The sequence below is a fragment of the Idiotropiscis lumnitzeri genome, chromosome 17, assembly GCF_059441095.1.
Source record: "Idiotropiscis lumnitzeri isolate Australia: NSW breed Sydney's pygmy pipehorse chromosome 17, RoL_Ilum_1.0, whole genome shotgun sequence".
Lineage (NCBI taxonomy): Eukaryota > Metazoa > Chordata > Actinopteri > Syngnathiformes > Syngnathidae > Idiotropiscis > Idiotropiscis lumnitzeri.
This window is the reverse complement of record NC_142407.1, coordinates 17,048,450-17,069,713: the sequence shown is the minus strand read 5'-3', so window position 1 is coordinate 17,069,713 and position 21,264 is coordinate 17,048,450. Positions and strand designations below refer to the sequence as shown.

Here is a 21,264-nt window from a genome sequence, read left to right as displayed (position 1 = left end):
TCAAGATTGCAGCACAACCTATGAGATTAACTGTTTTATTTGACACGAGATTTTCGCACATTTGTCTGCTTAGTCACGTAAAACAGTTGTTGAGGTTTTTTTCTTTTTTTACATATACCTCATCTTGCTTTGCAGTAAATCATAATTGGCCAAGTAAACCACTTGGCTATGTGTTTATTCTTATAAAGAACTTTATTCTCTTTTTCTGATTGGCTTCTCGGATCCTTCGTTCAACAAGCAAAACGGTGACGTCACATGACGCGTCCGCTATGATTGGCCCACATTTGGCTATCGTCCACGTCAGGTGACGTCAAACTCGATCGATCGATCGCAGCATATCTGCGGTAGCGATGAGCCAGTTCTGGTTAAGTGCTAGCCGAGCGAAACGGAACCTTTCTTGAAGTCACTTCGCTCTCGTTCTCGTCTTTGTCGGCCTGCACGAAGCCAGGCAGCATGCGCCGGCTGCCCGGCTTCGCTGGCGGCGGCTTCGAGCGACTGCTGGGCGCCTTGGCTGCGCTCTCGGCCGCCGCCGCCACCGCTCAAGTGGATAGAGCTGCGCCCTCCAAAATAGGCAAGTCACAGTATTCTCCTAGAGAAGGGGTATGCAAGTCCGGTCCTCAAGATCCCCAGCCAGCCCGTCGAACGGCCTCTACATCAATCCGACTCGGCCGTCGCAAAGTCGGTACACGCCGTCGGTATGGTGTAGCGCGCAACGTCGTAAAGTTGGGGCGTGTTCGGCCATTAATCTTGTACAATCGGGTGGGCATGGCGGGTTAAATGGCCACTGTGATTGGCTGCTAGCGAGCGAATCAGCGCGCTCGACAAGAACGGGAAGCGACGAAGGTGTAAAAACGGTGAGAAATTGAAGGCACTTCTCAAGAACAGAATGAACTTTGCTTATTTTCACTTCTTGTCTTTGGACATAATGAAATAAAAAGAGAAGAGTGCCAAGACGAATTAATCGCTCTCATTCACGAAAGGCCGCCGTTTTTCGGCAAAGGCGACGCAGTGACTAGCTCCGCCGATGGCAGAGAGCGGTACTACCATGTCACGCATGCGCACACCAATTCGACGTCGCTCCTCGTGGCCAACTGTCGCGTCGGCCTTCAAAGCGGTCAAACTCATTTAGCATTATTTTTCTTTCTCATGATCACATTCTCCAAATTTCCAAATATACAATCTTTTTTTCTTTCCATTCTGGTTCTTATTTTTGTCATTGCACTATAGTTGAACACAATCTGCATTCTTTATACTCCAACCCATGTTGAATAACATGAGGTTATTAAAATGACAATGATTGTTTGTTGACGTGTGCAATGATGCAACATCCAAGAAAGTGGTTTGCCTTTCAAATCCAAAAGAAAGAAAGAGTGACTTCCGTCTCCCGGCTGGCTTGGGATCGCTCCGGAGAAGAAAGTCTGGGCTTCCCCGCTGAAGCTCCTGCCTTGGCGACCCGACCTCAGGAGAAGCGTCAGATTGCAGACAGATGGCTGAAGCTGTGGCGCTGTTTTGTGTTTTCAGCGGTGGTGGGCGCGGGCATCGGGGGCAGCGCCACGGCGCACTTCCTGCGGCAGCTCTTCGGGCCAGAGGTGCAGCTGGACGTGTACGAGAAGGGCGAGGTGGGCGGCCGCTTGGCCACGGTCACCGTCAACCGGAACCAGTTCGAGTCGGGCGGCTCCATCATGCATGCACTCAACCTGCACATGCACGACTTCATCAAGCAGCTCGGTGAGCGCACGTGCGCTCATTTGCATGCGCACACACGCACACAGCGCTGACGATGTGTGTGCGTGCGCGCAGGTCTGCAGCAGCGGCGCGCCGTGTCAGGCAAGACGGCGGTGTTCGACGGTGCGTCGGTGATCGCAGAGGAGACGGACTGGTACCTGCTGGACCTCCTGCGCCTGTGGTGGCGCTACGGCAGCAGCTTCATCCGTCTGCAGATGTGGCTGGAGGAGATCATGGAGAAGTTCATCAGGTACGCACACACGCAGCCTTTTGGTGGGGCAGAAGTGCCGCCACCCAATCACAAGTGAAAAGCATTGACGATCGACGTGGTCAAAAAGTCCCGAAAACCTTCGACACTGTACGTGTCTGCAAACGTTTGGGGACTTGTGTTCGTCGTCGCACGCAGAGGATCAAGATCTATCGCCAGTCTACGTGTGCTTGCCCAACCGTTTGTGTTCAATCCATTGCAGCACTGCGCCAAATTAGCATTAGCTTTGAGCTCGGTGTGTATTTCTTTTTTTTTGTTTGAAATCAACATGAACTCGGTTTGAGCAATTGTGAGCGACTTGCGTCCCCGCTGTCAAGCCAGCGCTCCTCACGCCCCGTCTCATGGTTTAAAAAAAAAAAAAAGTAGTGCTTTGCCGCCATCTTGTGACATCTCTTGTGTGCATCGTAGGATCTACAAGTACCAGGCGCACGGTTACGCCTTCAGCTCGCTAGAGGAGCTTCTGGAGTCGCTGGGTGGGAGCGGCTTTGTCAACATGACGCGCCAGCCGCTCTCGGATTCGCTGCTGGAGCTGGGCGTGTCCCAGCGCTTCATCGACGAGGTGGTGGCGCCCGTCATCAGGCTCAACTACGGCCAGAACGTCAGCGTACCCGCCTTCGTAGGTCAGACGCCTCGCCCGCCTCCTTGTCGCCGCGTTTCAGCCTTACGAGTCGACTCCAAAGGCTGAAATACTCCCTCATCACTTTGATATAGTCGCTTTGAACAATTAATCGGCATTTTTCGCTCGTGGACATCGCAGATGAAATGATTTATCGGATGTTCTTGAAATTGTGCCATCGCTCTGCTGTTTGGTTCTCTCAACCGTCGATCATTCCCGTCAGTTTTTTTCCGCTTGTTCTTGCCGTGACTGAGACGGACGTTGCGAAGGGCGACCTTGGCAAGCTCGCCAAAGATCAACCATTTTTTCTGCCGTCGTTACCCACAAAACCTCTCACCGAATCATCGGCCTTTTCTGCACTCTCGTCCTGAAATGAAGCTCTTTCTTTTTCTTGGCCAATGTGCTTCCTGGCTCAACGGAAGAATTGTTTCATTGGACGTGCCTTGCGTGCTCTTGACGTTTGACCTCGTCGCCTTTTGCAGGCGCCGTGTCGCTGGCGAGCGCCCAATCCAACCTGTGGGCGGTGGAAGGCGGCAACAAGTTGCTTTGCGAGGGCCTGCTCAAGTTGGCCAACGCCAACCTGCTGCACGCGTGCGTCACCTCCGTGCGAGAGCCCCACTCGGGTAATAAAAAGGGAAGGCAACGCCGTCGGCTGCTTTGTTGCTGGCGTTTGCATGCCGCTTTTCTTCCCAGGTGGCGCGCCTCAGTACGAGCTGAGCCTGGCGGGCGAGGCGTCGGCGTCGGCGTCGGAGCGGCGCACGGCGACATACGATGCCGTGGTGGTGGCGGCGCCGCTGCGAGCGGGCGCCGGCATCTCCTTCCCGGACTGGCCACCGCCCGCGGTGCCCGGCGAGGGCGAGTGGCAGGGCACGGTGGCCACGCTGGTGCACGGCTACCTCAACACGTCGCTCTTCGGCTTCCCGGACGCGCGGCTCTTCCCGTACGACGGCGTGCTGACCGCGGCTGCGCCGGCGCTCTTCTTCAACAGCGTGGCCGCCGTTTATCCCGTCAACGTGGCGCCGGGCTTCCGCCGCAAGCGGGCGCACGAAGCCGCCGTCTACAAAGTCTTTTCGCCCGACGTGCTCAGCAGAGAGCAGCTCAAGACGCTCTTCAGGTGAGATGCCAAAGCCGAGGCCCACGGGCCCTATCGGGGGCTCCCTCTGACACTCGGGACGAACCCTCACCCTCACACGCCCCCTGCAGGTCATATTACTCGGCGCAGGCGACGGAGTGGCAGGCGTACCCTCGCTACGGCAGCGCCACGGGGGCGACGCTGCCCCCCGTGGAGCTACGACCGCACCTGTACTACCTGAATGGCATCGAGTGGGCGGGCAGCGCCATGGAGATGAGCGCCGTGGCCGCCAAGAACATCGCCCTGCTGGCCTACCACCGCTGGAACGGACGCAGCCTCAAAGTGGACCACAAGGACCTGCTGCGCACCATCAAGACTGAGCTCTGACCTCCGCACGGCCCTCGCCGCCGCCGCCATCCGCTCGGCCCGCGCTGGTTTCGCTGGCGCGTGGACATTTGAAGAGCAACACGCACTCGCTTTGAATGCTGCTCACCGTGCATTGCCCGTCAGCAAAAGTCCACTCAGTGTCTCATTGCGTCATTTTTCCTCCAACCAAAGTATGATTTCTTATTTCATAATTAAAATGTAACTGTTTTATCCATAGAAATGACTTCCCTTCTACATTTTTGAGTTTTTGGTCAGATTCTATTATTTGACTTCAAATCTTGAAATGGTCTCGCCTCGGCGTACCTCTCTGAGCTCCTCCATCGTTGCGCACCCGCCGGATGCAATTGGAGGTCGCGAGGACTGAGCGAAGGCTCAGAGGGGGTCTGCTTGAAACCCCTCACTCACCAAAGCGCACCCTTGCTCAGGCCGGTCCAAATCATCTTCCCGCTTTTGCATGGACGCTATTGGGACAAAATGTTTTCTCATTTGTCGCGTTCGTTTGGGGCGGAAAATTCAAAAGAAGATGGCAAAAAGGTCAACGCTTCCAGACAGTACAAACTCGTTTTAAATGTATGCTTCCTTTGAGTCGTTACAACAAAATCTCAAGTTTTTTGAAACAATGAGCCTCGCTTCGCCTCGGCCAAGAGGATGAGACGACACATGGTGCAAAACGAATGCGTACAATGCGCAGGATTTTTCAATTGGATTCATTTTCGTTGTTTTCGTTTGCAATGTATTGATATAAACTCTCTTCATCTCCTTTTGCGCACTGTGCACTTTTGTTTGATTTCAACAAGAGGTTAAACAAACAAAGTAATTAGAATTAGAAATCCCTTTATTGTCATTGTACTCAAGAGTGCAACGAGATGAGAGATTTGATGACCAAATCTATTTTGATTAGCGATTCATCATTTCAAGTCATTGATGAACTTCAAATTGTGCAAATGTTCTGATTCTTAGCTTCCAGCAGTAAATGTCCGATTTCTGGAGCGCGCCATATCAAAGCAAACTGACAAAGCTGACCACTTGAATCTTTTTGCGCTGCGGCCACATTCTCGGTACTGCTCCAGCCTCGACCCTCCAGCCTTATTCAAAGAAATTAGCTCAGACCCCGTTCCGATTCGTGGGCCGGACTAAAATCCATCTCCGGTCGTTATAAATCGAACCCTTTTTTTTTTTTTTTTTTTTTCAATGTCAAAATGGTATTCTCGTCTCCGTCTAAATAATAAGATAAAGATGAAATCATGTGGAATGTAGCAATTAACGAGCCAATGGGCCTACAGAAGGTCCATGTGTTTAATTTGTTGTGTTGTCCATTTTATGATTTTTATAATTATTCTTAGTCTTAATTTCTTCGAATGTGCGCAAATCGTGTTTCTGGCGCGGAAGGCGGATCGAGCCGCTCCCATTGGCCGAACCGGCTACCACGTGGTCTGGCAGTCACGCGCCTTCCAGGAAGCGACAAAACAAAACAAAACAAAACAGCGAGCAGCAAACACGGCGACAAAACGAAAGAAACAAGCGAGCGAGCCAACCGAACCGAACCACGAGACCGGACCGAGCCTGCGTGCCGGACGACAGCGCGGTCCGCCCGCCCGGAAGTGAATCGGTGGTGAGATGCTTTTGCGGGCACCGAGCGAAGCTTTTGCGCTTTGGAGATTTCGGCCGCCCGCCGCGGAGGATTATTAGCTCGGTGGCTAGCATGACAGCTAGCTAACGCCGCCGCTTCCTCCTCTTGTTCCGCAATTAAACGGCGGAAAACATGATTAAAAAGAAGTAGACGACGAAGAGGAGGAGGAGGCACGGATGGAGGCGTTTGTGTCGTGCTTGCTCAGTTGCGGTTGTTTTGGTGTGTGCAGCTGGCCAGCGTCCCCCTGCCCCCCTAAAAAAAAACAAACAACCTTTGAAGGTTTCCACGCAATTGGAGCGTTACATCATCTTTATTGTGAGCATTTCACTAGCATGGGTCCCCGTCTAATTCCTGGGCACGATGTGCTGCAAATCAGTGACGTAACAAGACATTGGCCACTTTTGGACTCAACACAGACACGCGCACGCACGTTCGTTTCGATCGTGTCTGCAAGTGGTCGTGGATCGCGTGGAACGTTGATATTTGCTGCGACGGTACACGCCCCCCAACACACACTCACACACATACTAGAACATTCCCTCCGCGTTCACTCGCTTTGTTTTCTCGTGCAAACGCAAAGAAGGCGGACGTGTTTTGGGAGGAAACTTGATCATTATGTTTTGTTTTTTTCACGAGTGACTCTTCGAGCACTTTTTGAGCAAGCGTTTCGCATTTCGCACTGGTTGACGCTCAAGTGTTGACTTTTGTTTTGGTGTGCGAACATTGTTGAAGATTTTTCCTCGTTTGCGGCCATAAAAATGCGAAATATTCGAATGTAGGCCAGCCAGGCGGCTTCTAGCAGGCCTTCGACTTGTTTATCTTCAGCCTCAACGCACCTTGAAGGCGGGCTCGTCGTTCAGCCGCTGACGGCGCGTTCGGCCAATAGGATGAGCACGTAGGCGGGCCCCCACCGCTCCTCGACCAATGGGAAGGCGACGTCACGTGGGTGTGGACGCCTTTCGTTAGGTTGAGGCTTTGTCTCTCTTGCGCGAGAATGCGCGCGCCACATTTTCTTCGTCGCCACTTTTCTCATATTTCGACGGTTGAAAATTGGCTTGTCTTTGAACGCATCACCCTACTTGTTGTCAGGATGTGAAAGTTGATTTTTTTCTCTCCATAACAAAGAAATAATGACGTATATTATTCACTGCATATTTCATGAAAGTTGACTTTTATCTCTTTTATTACATACATTAATACCAGTGCTGCGACGAACAATTATTTTTATCTAATCAGCTGTTGATTTTTCCCCAATTAATCAATGAAGTGTATTAAAAGCAATGTCTTAAATTAGATTTCAATTTGCTCATCTCTTTCTAAAAAAAAAAAAAAAAAGGACAGTTGCAAACATGTTGTCTGATATTGTGACAGATGTTTTGGACCAAACCCGAAAGTGAATCATCTTCAACTTGTTTACGTATTTTCTTCACTCTCAAATTGAAATCATGGCCTTTTCTTTAATCGATCTATCATAAATCTCCAAGTTAATGCCCCTCAACCACACGTGTTTGGAAAGCATCACCAAAAAGATGCGTGCCATCAAAACATTCACGATGACGACCGCTCAAGGATCACAATGTTTTTTTATCGCCAATTAAGTTTTGGATGTGAGTTTTCTTCTCTGATTGTATTGTTGTCTTTTTATTAGATTATCTTAAATTTGATCGTCTGGAGTCACCGCACCGAGTCCCCAGCCCTCCCCCTCACCCTCCGACCGCCGTCACACCGCTGGGACTGGACACCGGGCCCAGAGGTTCCCCACCGCTGGAGCGCTAAGTTGCGTCTTGCGATGCCTCAGGTGGGTGTTTCTGTTGCTATGGCGACAGCTGGCATGCCCCAAGGCGAGCCGCACTTAAGTTGATTGAACGGAACAAGCGGAGGCCCAAATGCAGAATGAGAACACTCACAAGGAGCTGCTGTTGGCCAAAGGTGGCGTCCATTCACTCACTCGTCAACTTGACTCCAGCTCGCCCCTCCAAGGCACACCACCTCATCAAAGCACTTTACTTGTCACTATTGCATTCAACGCAGTGCCTGTGTACAAAAAGGTTGATGACGGCGTTTGAAATTATTTGCTTCGCTTGGCGAGCACTTGAGCGAGTGCTCGCGCTTGCAACGGTGCGCTCTAATGTTGGCGTGCGAACGCGTGTGCCGCAGCCCAGCGTGAGTGGGATGGAGCCTCCCTTTGGGGACGACTTTCAGCACTTCTCCTTCGCCGACCAGGCGCTGACCAGCACCGAGCTGCTCGCCAACACCTCCGACCCCGACTTCATGTACGAGCTGGTGAGTGAAGGGTCGGCGCCGCCGCGTTCGCGCTCCGTTCTGCTCGGCATGTCGCATGCTGCCTCGCAGCTGTCAAAGATCGCGTTGGGTGGGGAGCGACTTCGGGTTACAAAAAGGACTCGTTGATCCGCTCCTTAGTAAATGTGCAAAAGCAAAGGCGTCATTAACGACGGCCACCTGGTTTTCCAAAACTGAATTTCAGTTCATTGAATGGTCCACGACATCAAAATGCTTCTCTCGTAATTCGAGATGACTCATCAAAATCTTTATCGACTTGATTGATCGGTCGTATTCGACAATGTAAAAGTTTGGGCTTCATGTTTTGCGGCTTTTTCCAAACTATTCATCAAAACGAAAAAACAGCCATCTCGGCATCGCAGTCGAGAACAAATTTCCAAAGTCAAACGCATGAGCATGAAAAGCAGACACACAGCCAAATAAAGTTCTTGCTTTATTTATTTATTTATTTTTTGCCGTGAAATAAAAACAACGTGGGACAACAATATCATTGCAGTCACTAAAACCTTTGCAATTGTTTTAGCAATTCTTCGACAAACCAATTTCCTGTGACTCCTCATCCACGACATCGTGTTCCTGTCCTCTGATTGGTCGCTTGGCAATCACACCAGTCACGGAGCGCACTAAATGTCCTGCCTTCTGACTACCCCCCCCCCCCCAAGGACAGAGACATGAGTCACCGACAGAGTCCGTATGACGACGGCGATGTGGGCGCGGCCGACGGTGCCAAGGATTCCGACGCTGGCGCCGACCAACAGCTGATGATGGCGCTCGGAGAGTGCGACGCGGCGCACGGCGGCTCGGCTTTTGAGCGGTGGGACTCGTACTGGGAGGACCTGACCAGGTAGGACGGGTTCAACCTTAAAACGATCCGCCGGCGGCTGTAAAGTGCGTGTGCGTGTGCGTTCAGATACACGCGTCTGGCCAGCTGCGACATCTGGGGCACGAAGGAGGTGGACTTCCTGGGCTTGGACGACTTCTCGAGCCCGTACCAGGACGAGGAAGTGATCGGCAGGACGCCCACACTGGCTCAGCTCAACGGCGAGGACTCGCAGCCCGTGTGCGAGGCCCTGTGCCCGCCGGCCGAGCCCGGCCCTCCCGGCCCCCCGCCGCCGCCCCCCCCCCGCCAAGCGAGCGCCGCTGCCGGCGTCGAGCGCCGGCCTTACCCGTCCCTCCGCCAACTGCGCCTCTTCGTCACGCCCCTCCGAGAGCCTTTTACCGGACTACCCCGAGGGCTTCCAGAAGGCCACCCGGCCGGTCCCGTCCAGCACCGAGACCATGACCAAGACCCTGGCCCACCTGCGCGTCCCCCCCCGGGACCACACCCCCTCGGGGAAAGGCCCGGCACGGGCGTCCAAGATGGCGGCTCCGTCGGCCAACTTTGACTCGGTGCACAAAGCGCAGGCCGACGCCCCCTCGCAGGCCTACTTGGAGAGGGCGGAGGTTGCCCCGCCCCCGCCACGCCGCAAGGTGCCGTCCACTTGGGCCGACGCCGCTTTGCCGGCGCCTCCCGTCGGCTGCGGCTTCGACGCCGCCCCTGCGCCTAAAGACACTGACCCCGCCCCCTCAGAGGCTGGCCACCCTGGAGGGGCGGGGGCGGGGCTGGAGCGCGAAAACCAAGGTGAGGGGACGAAGAGCAAAGAAGAAGAACACAACTACTCGTTGTTCCTCACACAAAGCCGCCTGGCCGGCAGGAGCGTCTCGCGGCTGGACGAGGACGAGGAGGAGGAGGAGGAGGAGGAAGAGGAAGAGGAGGAGGAGGAGGAGGAGGAGGAGGAGGAAGATGAGGAGGGCGACGGGCTGGAGCCGGACGACGAAGACCACGACGAAGGTTTCGGGAGCGAGCGTGAGCTGTCTGACAACGAGGAAGAGGAGGAAGATGAAGATGAAGACTACGAGGCCGACAAGGACGACATGAGCGACGCCTTCTCCGAGCCTGGTACGTACACGCGCACGAACGCGCGTACATTCTTCTTGATTTCTTGTCTTCTTCACTTCCTCATCCTTTTTTTTTTTCTTTTTACCCATCCCTGATTTTGGTCTGGCAGGCTGCGACGTGTCCCTCCTGGAGGACGTGACGGACTTGGCGCCGGGCGTGTCGAGCCGCAAGCGAGCCAAGCGCCGCTACTTCTGGGAGTACAGCGAGCAGCTGACGCCCTCCAAGCAGGAGCGGCTGCTGAAGCCTTCCGAGTGGGACCGCCACACTCTGCCCAGCAACCTGTACCAGAAGAACGGACCTCTGCACGGTAAGAAAAACAACAAAAAAAGAAAGAAATCAAAAAGTCAAATGTCACACGACATGGTGGGCCGCGTCCGGATTGCGTGCGCTTTTAGGGAAGTACATGCTGAAGAAGTCTCGGCGCACCGACGTGGAGGACTTGACCCCCAACCCGAGGAAGCTCCTGCAGATCGGCACCGAGCTGCGAAAACTCAACAAGGTGATCGGAGAGCTGACGCCCGTCAGCGAGCTGCCGCTCACCGCCAGGCCGTGGTCGCGCAAGGAAAAGAACAAGCTGGCGTCCAGGTAACGCACGCGCCCATGCCAGCACATGCGCACGTGCCGCCACGCTCACCGCACGCTTGCGTGCAGGGCTTGCCGTCTGAAGAAGAAGGCGCAGTACGAAGCCAACAAGGTCAAGCTGTGGGGCCTCAGCACCGAGTACGGTACGTCCGCCCCGCCGGCCGTCCGTCCGTCCGTCCGACCTGCGTCTGAGCGTCTTTCCGCCATCTTGGCCTAGATCGCCTGCTGCTCGTCATCAACGCCATCAAGGAGGAGATCGTGACCCGCGCAGAGAAGACGTCTCCCGCCGCCGCCGCCGCCGGCATGAGCGACACGCTGGACGCGATCATCCGGGACAAGCTCGGTGAGCTCCCCAAATGCCCGTTGCGACGTTCCGTTTGATTCGCCGGCACTCGTGCGCCTCAAATGTCATCAGATGAGACAAAAATGAGTTGTTTGGCGACGTTCTGTACGCTGAAAGCAAACGTCCGTGAGGAATATTGCCTTCACAAAAACATTTTCAATCTTTCTCAAAGGCACTTTTTTCACTTCTAGTCGCAAATAGTTGCGTGGAATTCTTTCGAAAGTTTGGACCGCACCGTTCCGAAAAGTTGGGTCAGCTGCTGACATCGCTCACGAGGCCGCACCCCCTTCAAGGCGCAAGCCAACTCGCAAACGTTTTGAGAGCGAGCGCAAAATTCGGTCGAGAAACTCCAAATGCAACTCTGCGTCAATAATCACGCTCAAAGCTTACGAGTCACAAGTTCTGTTGGCGTAAAAAGCACGACGGAAACATTTGAGTCCAATTGTCAAACTCGTGCGTCACCACCGGCGCATCGCGCTTGATCACGCAATTCCGCGCGTCGTCGTCGTTATTATTAGGAGAGTTCTCATCGCTGTCGGATCCACTTCCTGTTTGTGTCGGCAGTGTCGCCGCCTGTCGCCGGGCAGACTTCGGACTTCGTCAACAAGATCTTGGAGAACACGGGATGCGGCGACCCCACCGGCGGGCTGGTGGGCCTGCGGGTGCCCACCTCCAAAATGTAGACGGGTGCTCGGGAGGCTTGCCATCATTGTACGCTCCTCGCTGTCCCCCTTATAGCCACGCCCCCTTTGCATGCCCCTCCTAAACGGCGTTCATGCTCACGTGTAGTCGCACGCCCCCGGCTTCATGCCCCTCCCATCTAACCTGCCCCCCCACGTGCCAGGCCAGCTGTGCCGCGATGGCATAAAATCCCGTCGCCGCGGCAACCGGAAAGGCCTGGATGTTCCGAGCGTAACGGGAAGTAGTTTGGTGCTAGTTCTACATGGGCGGGGCCAATCGGGCTGCGAGGACGAAGATGAAGATGGCTCCACCCCCCTCCTTTTCAGTAGACGTGAGTGGCTTGATGATCGTGTTCCGAGTGATCCGATTCGATTTATTGTGCCTTGCGTGTGTGTGGGTGCGTGACAGCGGGAGAAATATTTGTGCGTGCGTGGAAAGCGACGTGCTCACAGATCTCGTGCATGTGCGTAAATACGAGATCTGTGCTTGCGCGATGCCACAGAGTCACTCTATGCGTGTGCGTGCGTGTGTGTGTGTGTGTGTGTGTGGGAGGCCTCTGCAATAGAAGACAGTTGCTTGTTGGTACTCTCCGGGTGGGCGAGGCTTTTTTTGCGTTACAAAGAAATATTTGCACATTCTGAATCTATTTTCATTGATTGTTTTGTACCAAAGACACATGTTACAAAATGGCGACCCGGCCGGGCAACGTAAGGTTTTGCACAGCTTACATAACGCCGTATTGAATGTAGACGTGGATGGGGAGGGAGGGGGGGGGGGGGGGGATTGAGGGGCCCCAATGGAATTGTGAAGCTTGTTGGGTCCACAAAACGAAACATTTCTTTTCAGTCCACGTTCCAAGCTAAATGTGCTAAGTGCGCTAAGTCCATAAGCTACCTTTTTTTTTTTTTCCTCCAAATGTCACCCAAATTTCCCCTGTCCGACCGATGCCCTGCCCCGTGTTCTATTCTGTCTTTTGGAAAGTTGCAGCTGCTGGTCTTGAAGCGAGCGTCTTGTGATGTGCACAGGCGGGAAAATGAAGGATGGCCGCTCGGCCGCTTTGTCACCGGTTCTTCGAGAAGACGCTCGCGACGTCTTGGGCAGGGCTCGTCAAACTCATTGAGTCCGGAGAACGCGGACATATTTAAAAGTTATTCATATTTAGATTTGAACGAGTGAATTTCAAAATGTGTTCTTGTCCGATTCTGCCTTTGATTCTGGAAACGTAACTTGCCTTCATGAGACAAAACGAGGCCCGTATTTGAGGAAAAATGCAATTTTGTGCATTTTTAAAAAGTATGGCTTTGATGTTTTTTTTCCTTTTTATTTCTGTCGTGAGATGTGACCGTCAGAATCTCAAGTTTTCTTTGCAAGCTGGCACTTTCGTCCACTTTTTTCCCCTCCAAAGGGAAAAAGAAAACGCTCCGGTGAACGTTTGGAATCAGGTCAGAGGCGACGCTCGTCTCGGCTCGCAAACGTTGCGAGCGTGTCTGTCGGAAGCACGCCCGCTCCACCGTCAATCGCGTATTTCACACGTCCGTGCACGTTTCGACAACCTGCTAGCAAAAAGAAAAAAAAAACTCAAGTTGCGCTTCTATTTTTGTCCCGAAGCTGCGTGCTGGCTCGCCAGTTTTGAACGTTTGAAACGAGCACCAACGGAAACGGAAACAGAAACTCACATTCCCGCCAATTGGAAGCAGCAAGTTGACGTTTCCAGTTGCTGAATGTTGATTTATTTGTATTTATTGATTTTAATTTTTTTTTCTTGCATCGTGACAGATTCAACAGCCGCTTGTGCTACTCATATATACGTATAACAAATATATATAGAGCTATATCGAAATTGTTTATATTTTTACCAGTGTGGTTGCGTTTAAAAAAAGGGAGAACTTGGTGCTCTTTGGGAATGATGATCCAAGATTCTTATTTGACTCGCTTTCCTCCTCTCCCGCCCATTTCTCCTTTTGTAAATAGTTACAAAGTTAAGTGTGCTTGTTGTCTACACTAATATATACATTAAAAAGTGTATTTATATATATATATATATATATATATATTTCCACCAACACAGAGTATATGTACATGTCCAGAATACTATATATGTTTAACGTAATTGCACTATGTCCGAAAAACAAAACAAAACAAAAAAAAAAGTGAAAAAGAAAAGCATTTTTCTTCCATTTGCTGCTAAAAAGGCCTGGTGCGAATGCTGCAAGTGAACTTGAGCGCCACTCGATCGGCCGCCCCCCGTGGGTCTCTCACGTGCGTGGCTGTGGTCTCGGCTCAGACTCTGACCTGACTCGTCGCTGTCGTGAGCCGGATCGGTGCCGTCTGCCGTCTGGCTGAACGGACTCGGTGCTGTCTATGATGGGGTCCGTGACATGGGTCGGTGCGCTCTCCCATCCGGTCCGTGACTTTGTGCGGCGCACGACTCGGTCCGAGCCTGTCTATGACCTGGCCCGTCGAGGTGTGCGCGGTTCCGAGCGAGCCCGGCGTCCGGTTCTACGTCGTGGTGGGCGTGGGCGTGGTGATTCCGTTGCCTTGAGATGAGATTTCCTATGGAAAAGTAATTGCGCTTTGACTTTCTTCAGGGTGATGTACAGCCTCGAGAGCTATATGCTATATTGTTAGCGTTTGTAAACTGATTTCTACTTGTGACTTAACGAGGGGGCAGGGCTTAGAAGTTCTATATCACTGTACTGTATGTGGCACGCCAACAACCAAGACTCAATCTGGACTTTATGGCCTTCTCTTCAACTCCTTTGACAACAAATCAATAAAAGAAGGCGAGCGCGCGGCCGAGTCGGGCCACGCGCTCGCCTTACACGGTCAACGTCAACTCAAACTCGCTCAGCCTGTTTGGCTCAGAACCATCTTGACTGAAGTAGCAAACTTTGTCAGTTCTGTGGGCAGTGACAACCGCCCGCCGGCTGACTGACAGTGACTGGCTGTCACGTGTGTGCGCGCGTGCGTGTGCGTGTGTGTGAGTTGGGACAAGATGGAAACTCTGTGGCATTTTTTTTCCAGTCCGGGAAAAGAAAGGAGAGAGAATTCCCGCCAGTAAATGTTGTTCTCTTCTTTGGACGTGTTAACGTGTTAACGCTACTTGGTCAAATAATAAACGTTGATGCCGAAGCTTAACTTTTTCTTTTTTTCAGTCTGTGCAATATGTTCTTTCCCATAGACACGTGGCCCTTGTTTATCCTTTTTGAATGCGGAGCGACAGCACCCAAGTCAAAAAGCTTTGACCGCGTACACTAGCCCCAGAAAAAATAGCAGGCATTTTTTTTTTTTTTTGGACTGAGGTCAGAAGCGTCGCAGGGCAGACGGACAATGACAGAGGGTGATTTTTGTTTCACGCACTGAACCCCAGCAGATTTTTTTGTAATACTTTTCGCACCACTTTCAGTGTTCGTCCCACGAACAGCCAAAATCCAAACAGAATTGACATCAACGAAAATATATAAACCAGATTGGACTGCCCGCTAAAATCTTGAATAAACCAATAAAGTGTTCTTCGCACAAATAGGCTTTGACCCACAAAATAAAGACGCGTGTTATTTGGTGAATACATAAGCAGCACACGAAAAAACATTTCAGCTGAAATTCAAACAAAAAGTGACTATTTTGGAGCACCTTTTGAGTGTGATCTCTTTTAATTGAATCATTATTCAACTTTGTTTATTCCCCTTTTCCGTGTGCGATTCAGCAATGTCCTGCAAACTGCAAGTACGAGCATGCAACATTGTGACATAAGCCTCACCCCCCCCATTATTGCCAAGGCATTTCATCGTCTACCGAATAAAGTGCCCCGCGAAATTATTGACGTGCAGCTGAGCTTGCGGCCGACCAGTAAGATTGCAGCTTGTTGACGTTACCATTGCAAAAAAAATAAATTGATGAGGACCTGACATGACTCACGAGTTTTTGCTTTTGGATTTTGTTTCAATTTTATTTTTTGGGTCAGCTTCAAAATGAAGGGGCGCATCTCATTTTGAACATCCTCAGTTGAGTCCTTCACAAAGACGAGTGCAAAACAAAGTTGACACTTAAAAAAAACAAAAAAAAACAACAAGAAAAAAACAAAATGACTGTCAGGTTTCCATCATACATTGCTCATTGCACATGTATTCATTCTGAACGCTAACACTGCGAAAAGGTAGCAGGCGCCGTCTGCGTCCTGCTGCTCCTACTCCTTACAGTGGAGTGATCACACCAGCCGGGGGGGGCACGCGTCATACGGGCCGGGGGGGCAGGGTCTAAAAGGTCAAGTCACACGTCGTCATGGCATCCGTTGGAAACATTTGCCGTGTCCCAAAAAAAAGGCATCGCCAGTCTGGAGCACATCGGGGGAACTAAGATGCTGAGGATGCTTTGGTTACCATGGTAACGTGCAGACATTCACGAGCGAGCATGCATCGTCGTCGTCGACTGAACTCAATCTCTCGCTAGTCATTGGCCGGTCGGGAAACGGGTCAACGATTGCCAATAATTCGCTCGTTTCCGACCGGGACATCTCCACGGGATGTTTTTTGGAACTAGTGAGGTCCACCACATCAAAATGTGGATATAGTTTGGCGGATGCTCGGAACACGCGCGTTCAAATGTCAACGACATCGACGAGGTCTTCGAGTTGCGTTGCGATGATCTGAGATCATCCAATCGGACGCCGGCTCGGGCCGAGGCTCTTCGTGGCCTCGTCACCCGCTTCTGATGACGCGTCACAAGAGGATTGGTGACCGGCACGGGACAAAGACGCAGCTCCGCCTTCATTCGCCCGCTTCTCCTCGCCAACTCCTTCCTGTCCTGCAGGCGGGTGATTGGTCGGGGCGGCGTCGGCGACCGACCGGCTCTTGAGTTGAGCGTGACAGAGCGGACACGTCTCCTGCACGTAAAGCCACTTCTTCAGACAGCCCGCGTGGAAGAAATGGCTGCACGGCGTGATGACGGCGCTGCTCAGGTCCTGAGGGAACAAGTTGACACGTTACACCGGAACACGCGCGGCCACGACCAGATGTGACGCGTCAACGCCACGGCCAACGCGCTCTCTAATGCGCGTGTCGAACGCAACGCGACAACACTGCCATGTCGACGCGACCTGGTAGCAGATGGCGCAGATGTCGTTGTATAGTTGCAGCTGTGCCGGGCTGGCGGTGGGGAGGCTCTTGATCTTGTTGACGGCGTCGCGGCGCAGAAGGAAGCTTTGCCAGCCCAGCTGCGCCCGCAGCCACACGTTGTAGTACGAGTGCACCAGGATGATGGTGCCGCCCATCACGCTCCACTCGCCGAACACCGTCTCTGACACGCCGTAGCACACCACGCAGACCGCCACCTGATGGAGATGTGCCGCTGTGACACGCGCATACGTGCGCGCATACGTGCGCGTGCGTACGTACCAGGAACTCCAGCAGCCTGTACGTCCCGTTGACGTAGTAGATGACCTCATCCATGTTCTCCACCGGAGCCTTGCGGAACTCTTCCACCATGAACAGCACGTAGATGAGCAGCGTGCCCAGCACCTGAACGCACACGCACACGCAGTCGTAGCGGCTTTGCCGTTGCCAAACATGCATCCAAAATGTGACACGCACCAAACACGCGGCAGTCTCACACACACTTCGAGGCTCACACCTGCAGTGACGTGAGGATGGAGGATGAGATGATGATGAGGAGCCAGAAGTCCATGTGGAAGAACTGACAGATCATGTAGGCCATGTAGGCCGGGAAGACCAGCAGGAAGAGGCACAGCGACACGGCGCGGAAGTGCTTCCACAAGCTCCTGGCGGGAAACGCGACAACAAAGATCAAGCGGCGACCGAGGCTCGGATAGTTGGGCAATTTTCATTTTATTGAATTGAGTTTTTATTTGGTCTCTAACCGCCCGCCAGTAATATCAAAAGAATTTAAATTCAACGCCAAAGACATATTTGCTCGTTTTATGATTTCATTGGATTTAGTTTACCAATGCGTTTGTTCAATCGGAGTTTGAGTTATTTCCTTTTGTTTCGGTGAATGAAATAACCTCGCGGCTCAACGTACCTGTCCCTGGAGGCCCCCAACGCCAGCACGATGGGGTCAGCGATCTCCAACATGGACTGCAGGATGGAGGCCACCACGATGAAGAGGATGATGGACAGGAGGAAGGCCCGGTGGATCACCTGCAGCTCAATCAGGCCCGTCTGGACGGCCAGGATCAGCAGGGTGATGCCCTCCGTCACGCCCCTGCGCACGCACACAAATAGTCGCACGGCGAGCTCTTCTGGCGGCACGTGTGAGTGTGTGTGTGTGTGTGTGTGGATGGAGAAGTGTTGAAAGCGCGCGTGCAGGGCCCACCTGTGCATGGTGTTGTCGTTGATGAAAGCCCGGTAGCCCTGCAGGTAGAATTTGCAGAGCGTGAGGACGCCCAGTGCGACGAAGGAGACGGTGAAGACCAGGCCCAGGAGCGAGTAGGGCGTACCGCAGCACTCGGCCACACTGCGCCGAGTCACACGCACACGCGCGCGCACAGTGTCATGCGTGGCCTGCCGCGGGTACAACTCGAATTGCTGTGGCACGCACCTGGTCAGGAAGAGGAAGAGGAGTCTCTCCCTGGAGGCGGGCTGGTCGCGGGTGCTGAAGTAGGAGTAGATCTGCAGAGTGAAGAGCAGCAGCCAGAAGCACATGAAGAGGACGGGCAGGACCAGCTGGTTCCACAAGGACATGCCCAGAGCCAGAAGCCCGTACACTTCCACCACCTGCACACGCACACGCAAGTCCAAGAAAAACTCAGCCCCACTGCCCTCGCTCGCTGGCGTCATTTACGCGCTCACCTGGGCCAGCTCGCGGTAGGCCGTCTTGGCCAGGTGGTACGGCACCAGCAGGTTGGACGCCAAGAAGTAGATGACCTCCAGGCCCGTGAAGATCATGGAGAACTTATTGACGAACACGATGGTCTCCAGAGGCACCAAGCACAGCCGAGCCACCAGGGGGAGCAGGTGGGCCGAGAAGAGCCAGATCCGTTTGGTTTGCATCACGCAAGAGCACAGCGTGCACACCACCAGCTGACCTGGGAACAGCACCGGGCACGCGCACACGCAGTGATTTGTTGGACGTTTGGTTAACCGGACTGAAAGAGACAATGAGATCTCGTCACGCACGCTCAACAAAAGCAACTCTGTCACTCTCAAACGCACTCAAGATGCAAAGCGCAAGTCAAGATTTGGAGGGCGGCCCACAACGAGCAAGCTGCGCGTTCTCACCGACGAGTGCCGTGGTGAATCGGTTCATGGAAAGCGGCTCCAGGTACACGGCGCCATCGTGTCCCGATTCCAGCTCACTGCGCACGTAATCCCTGAGCACAACACCAGTGGGATGCATTGAAGCGCCGCGTGTGATTGGCGTGTGCGATGGAGCGCGCTTACCTGGACACCTGGTGGCCGGCAAAGAGCAGCAGTGCGGTGAGCACGTAGAGGTAAAGCTTGACCAAGTGCTGACGAGGCAACGTAAGCAGCACCAGGCTCAGGATGTAGCCTGCAACGGACACAAATGTGTGCGTGATGTAGGACGACCGCGTAAGAGCAACTCCAAACAAAAGCCCCCCCCCTCCTGAATTCCTCCGGTTACATTTCCTTGCCTTCTCCTAATAGTGAACAGCTTCTCAACTGACATCAACTTGCACAAAAGGTCAAACCATATTTCGCTGGCGTCGGGCCAAAACCTTGGCCCATGTTACATGTTGTGCCATCAACTCCTTTGTCAGCAGCATGTGTGGACATGCGTGTGGTACTGACCCACATAGTGCAGGTAGAGCGCCAGGTACTTGTACTGGAAGAGGGGGTTGTTGGACAAGCCGGATCGCTGGATCTTCTGGAAGAAGGAGCCCACGTCCCAGCGATACAGCACGTCCAGCAACATGATGCTGGGCACGCGCAGGCCCACGTTCAGCACCGCCTCCACACGCTCCTTCACCGCCATGGCCGCGCGCACGCACCACTAGGATGGGACGATATGGCAGGGGGCGCTGCGGCACAACAACAAGGCAGGCACGTGAGGAGGGAGAAGCTTGCCTAACGATACCAAAAATGTTGAACAAAAGCCATACAGTTGAAAGGCCATGTTAGCAAATGCTCATGAAATAGAAGGACAGGCGTTGAAAGAAATTTTATTCATTAATTGAAAAAAAAAACAACATACAAGCAAACAATTCCATAATAAATTTATTGCATGTCTTTGCAATATGCATATTGCATGGGCCAATATTGCGACATCGATATATTTATAAAGCGCATGCGTGTAAACATCTGCTTTCTTATTCCAAGTGCAACGATCAAGTTCTCTACTTCTTCCCACTCGCTAATGAACATGTAGACTGTGCTTATGACATTCCTTTTTTCCTCTTCTTTCCTTTTAAGTCTTATTTATGACTATATTCATTTCTGTTCTGTTTATATAAAATTCATCAAATCAAATCAAATCCATCACATAGAAAATATTAAATTTAGCAACAACAATTTTGATAGTGGATTGTTCAGAGGTACATATTAAGATCAAACTTCTCTGAATTTCTGTCTCACAATAGTCAAGCACCAATTTCTTTTGTGCTGAATGACCATAAGACATTTGTCGACATCTGCTTTGATTTCAGAGGACAATGGTCACAATTGCTGCCGATTTTAAGGATAACAATTGCATGGAGTTTTTTTTTTCTGACAGGTATTTGCAATTTTCTTCGGGTTTACAAACATGATAGAAAATGCCATCACACCATAAAAAACAATAAAAGCGAGAACAAAGACTCGTTCAACAGAATCTTCATGAAATTGATGCTCTGTGTTGACATTATCGGAGCACCAACACTGTCACTTCTGTCGTCAAAGGGATGCCGTCTCGCCATCACGACACGACAATAAAACAATGACGGCGTTTTGTTAAATAACAGTCTGTGCCTGTGCTTCTTACGTAACACAACCGCGGTCGTCCGTTGTTATAGTGATCACTTAAACCGTGTACTTGTCCACAATTAGCTCGGTTATCTTATCCTAGCTTACCTTACCTTAGCTTAGCGGCGGACGAGCAGGCAGGCAGGGAGCCAGCTACTTTAGCTAACAGCTAGCCTAGCCGCTAGCTACCATGTCAAAGAAAGTGCGTCAACTAAACATCTACTTGGGGAAAGCCAAACATTTCTATATTTATAAAAACTAAACAGCTACCGCGGCGCTTTGAAGGCCAATACGGCGTAAAAAGCATCTTTGGCTTTCGCACGTAGCTTGACAAATTCAAAATGGCGGACAAGGTCCAACTTACGCGCGAAGGCCGCCGTCGGCGTTTCGAGTGCTCGTTACAGCCACGGCGGAGAGCTTCCCTGCGAGGGCTCGGAGCATTTTTAGCCGGGCCAGGCCCGAACCGAGCCGCGTCGAGCTCACTGTAAACGGCCGAGCCGCGCGTCTCCAACATCTCGGCCGGACGCCATCCTAGTCGGCAGCCAGTTTGCCAGCAGCCCAACGTCAGCCAGGAGTGCGAAACTGCGCATGCGCCCTGCGGCGTTGCGCAGCTGCCAGTCTTCTGGTTCTTGCCTGGAGACGATCCGACGAATCGACCAGTCGCGCAAGTCCCCAGCTACCCCCCCCCCCCCCCCCGTTCACTTCCTTCCCCAAACTTGGAGCCCATTTCAATGGAAAAAAAACAATGTAGGACTGCATAACGAAATGCATCAACAACAATAGTAATGATACAATCAGACTGAGA

At 52.4% G+C, this 21,264-nt stretch overlaps 3 protein-coding genes across 4 annotated transcripts; 2 read left to right on the top strand and 1 right to left on the bottom strand.

Annotated features, from left to right (window-relative positions):
• The first annotated feature begins 299 nt into the window (after nt 1–299).
• Nucleotides 300–4,828, top strand: pcyox1l (prenylcysteine oxidase 1 like). Of its 2 annotated transcripts, XM_088279379.1 has the most exons (7): nt 300–571; nt 1,522–1,728; nt 1,801–1,975; nt 2,402–2,613; nt 3,092–3,232; nt 3,303–3,723; nt 3,813–4,828. In XM_088279379.1, exons 1-7 carry the CDS (start codon nt 454–456, stop codon nt 4,066–4,068), a joined length of 1,530 nt encoding a protein of 509 aa, XP_088135505.1. In that variant the 5' UTR covers nt 300–453; the 3' UTR covers nt 4,069–4,828. The 2 variants fall into 2 exon arrangements, with proteins under 2 accessions (XP_088135505.1, XP_088135504.1); XM_088279378.1 differs by having other exon boundaries at nt 3,092–3,723.
• Nucleotides 4,829–5,532: 704 nt separating this feature from the next.
• On the top strand, nt 5,533–14,682 carry crebrf (creb3 regulatory factor). The gene is given in 10 exon segments (XM_088278959.1): nt 5,533–5,680; nt 7,347–7,981; nt 8,662–8,843; nt 8,910–9,119; nt 9,121–9,938; nt 10,048–10,245; nt 10,334–10,523; nt 10,590–10,663; nt 10,738–10,863; nt 11,428–14,682. Coding segments are annotated over 9 exon segments (2,307 nt in total). The 5' UTR covers nt 5,533–5,680; nt 7,347–7,591; the 3' UTR covers nt 11,547–14,682.
• Nucleotides 14,683–15,174: 492 nt separating this feature from the next.
• Nucleotides 15,175–21,107, bottom strand: LOC148320669 (RING finger protein 145-like). The gene is made up of 12 exons (XM_088278960.1): nt 20,824–21,107; nt 19,311–19,540; nt 18,942–19,050; nt 18,780–18,871; nt 18,351–18,586; nt 18,100–18,275; nt 17,875–18,015; nt 17,581–17,763; nt 17,173–17,320; nt 16,938–17,060; nt 16,640–16,873; nt 15,175–16,504 (listed from the first exon to the last, which is right to left on the bottom strand). The coding sequence occupies exons 2-12, from the start codon at nt 19,492–19,494 to the stop codon at nt 16,196–16,198; spliced, it is 1,935 nt and encodes a 644-aa protein (XP_088135086.1). The 5' UTR covers nt 19,495–19,540; nt 20,824–21,107; the 3' UTR covers nt 15,175–16,195.
• Nucleotides 21,108–21,264: the final 157 nt, after the last annotated feature.

Coding starts and splice junctions, on each gene's coding strand:
- LOC148320669 (XM_088278960.1), bottom strand. CDS start 19,494: ATGGCGGTGAAGGAGCGTGTGGAGGCGGTGCTGAACGTGGGCCTGCGC. Junction 19,051..19,310: donor GCTCTACCTGCACTATGTGG/GTCAGTACCACA, acceptor TGTCCGTTGCAG/GCTACATCCTGAGCCTGGTG. Junction 18,872..18,941: donor GCCGGCCACCAGGTGTCCAG/GTAAGCGCGCTC, acceptor TGTTGTGCTCAG/GGATTACGTGCGCAGTGAGC.
- pcyox1l (XM_088279378.1), top strand. CDS start 454: ATGCGCCGGCTGCCCGGCTTCGCTGGCGGCGGCTTCGAGCGACTGCTG. Junction 572..1,521: donor AGCTGCGCCCTCCAAAATAG/GCAAGTCACAGT, acceptor TTGTGTTTTCAG/CGGTGGTGGGCGCGGGCATC. Junction 1,976..2,401: donor ATCATGGAGAAGTTCATCAG/GTACGCACACAC, acceptor TGTGCATCGTAG/GATCTACAAGTACCAGGCGC.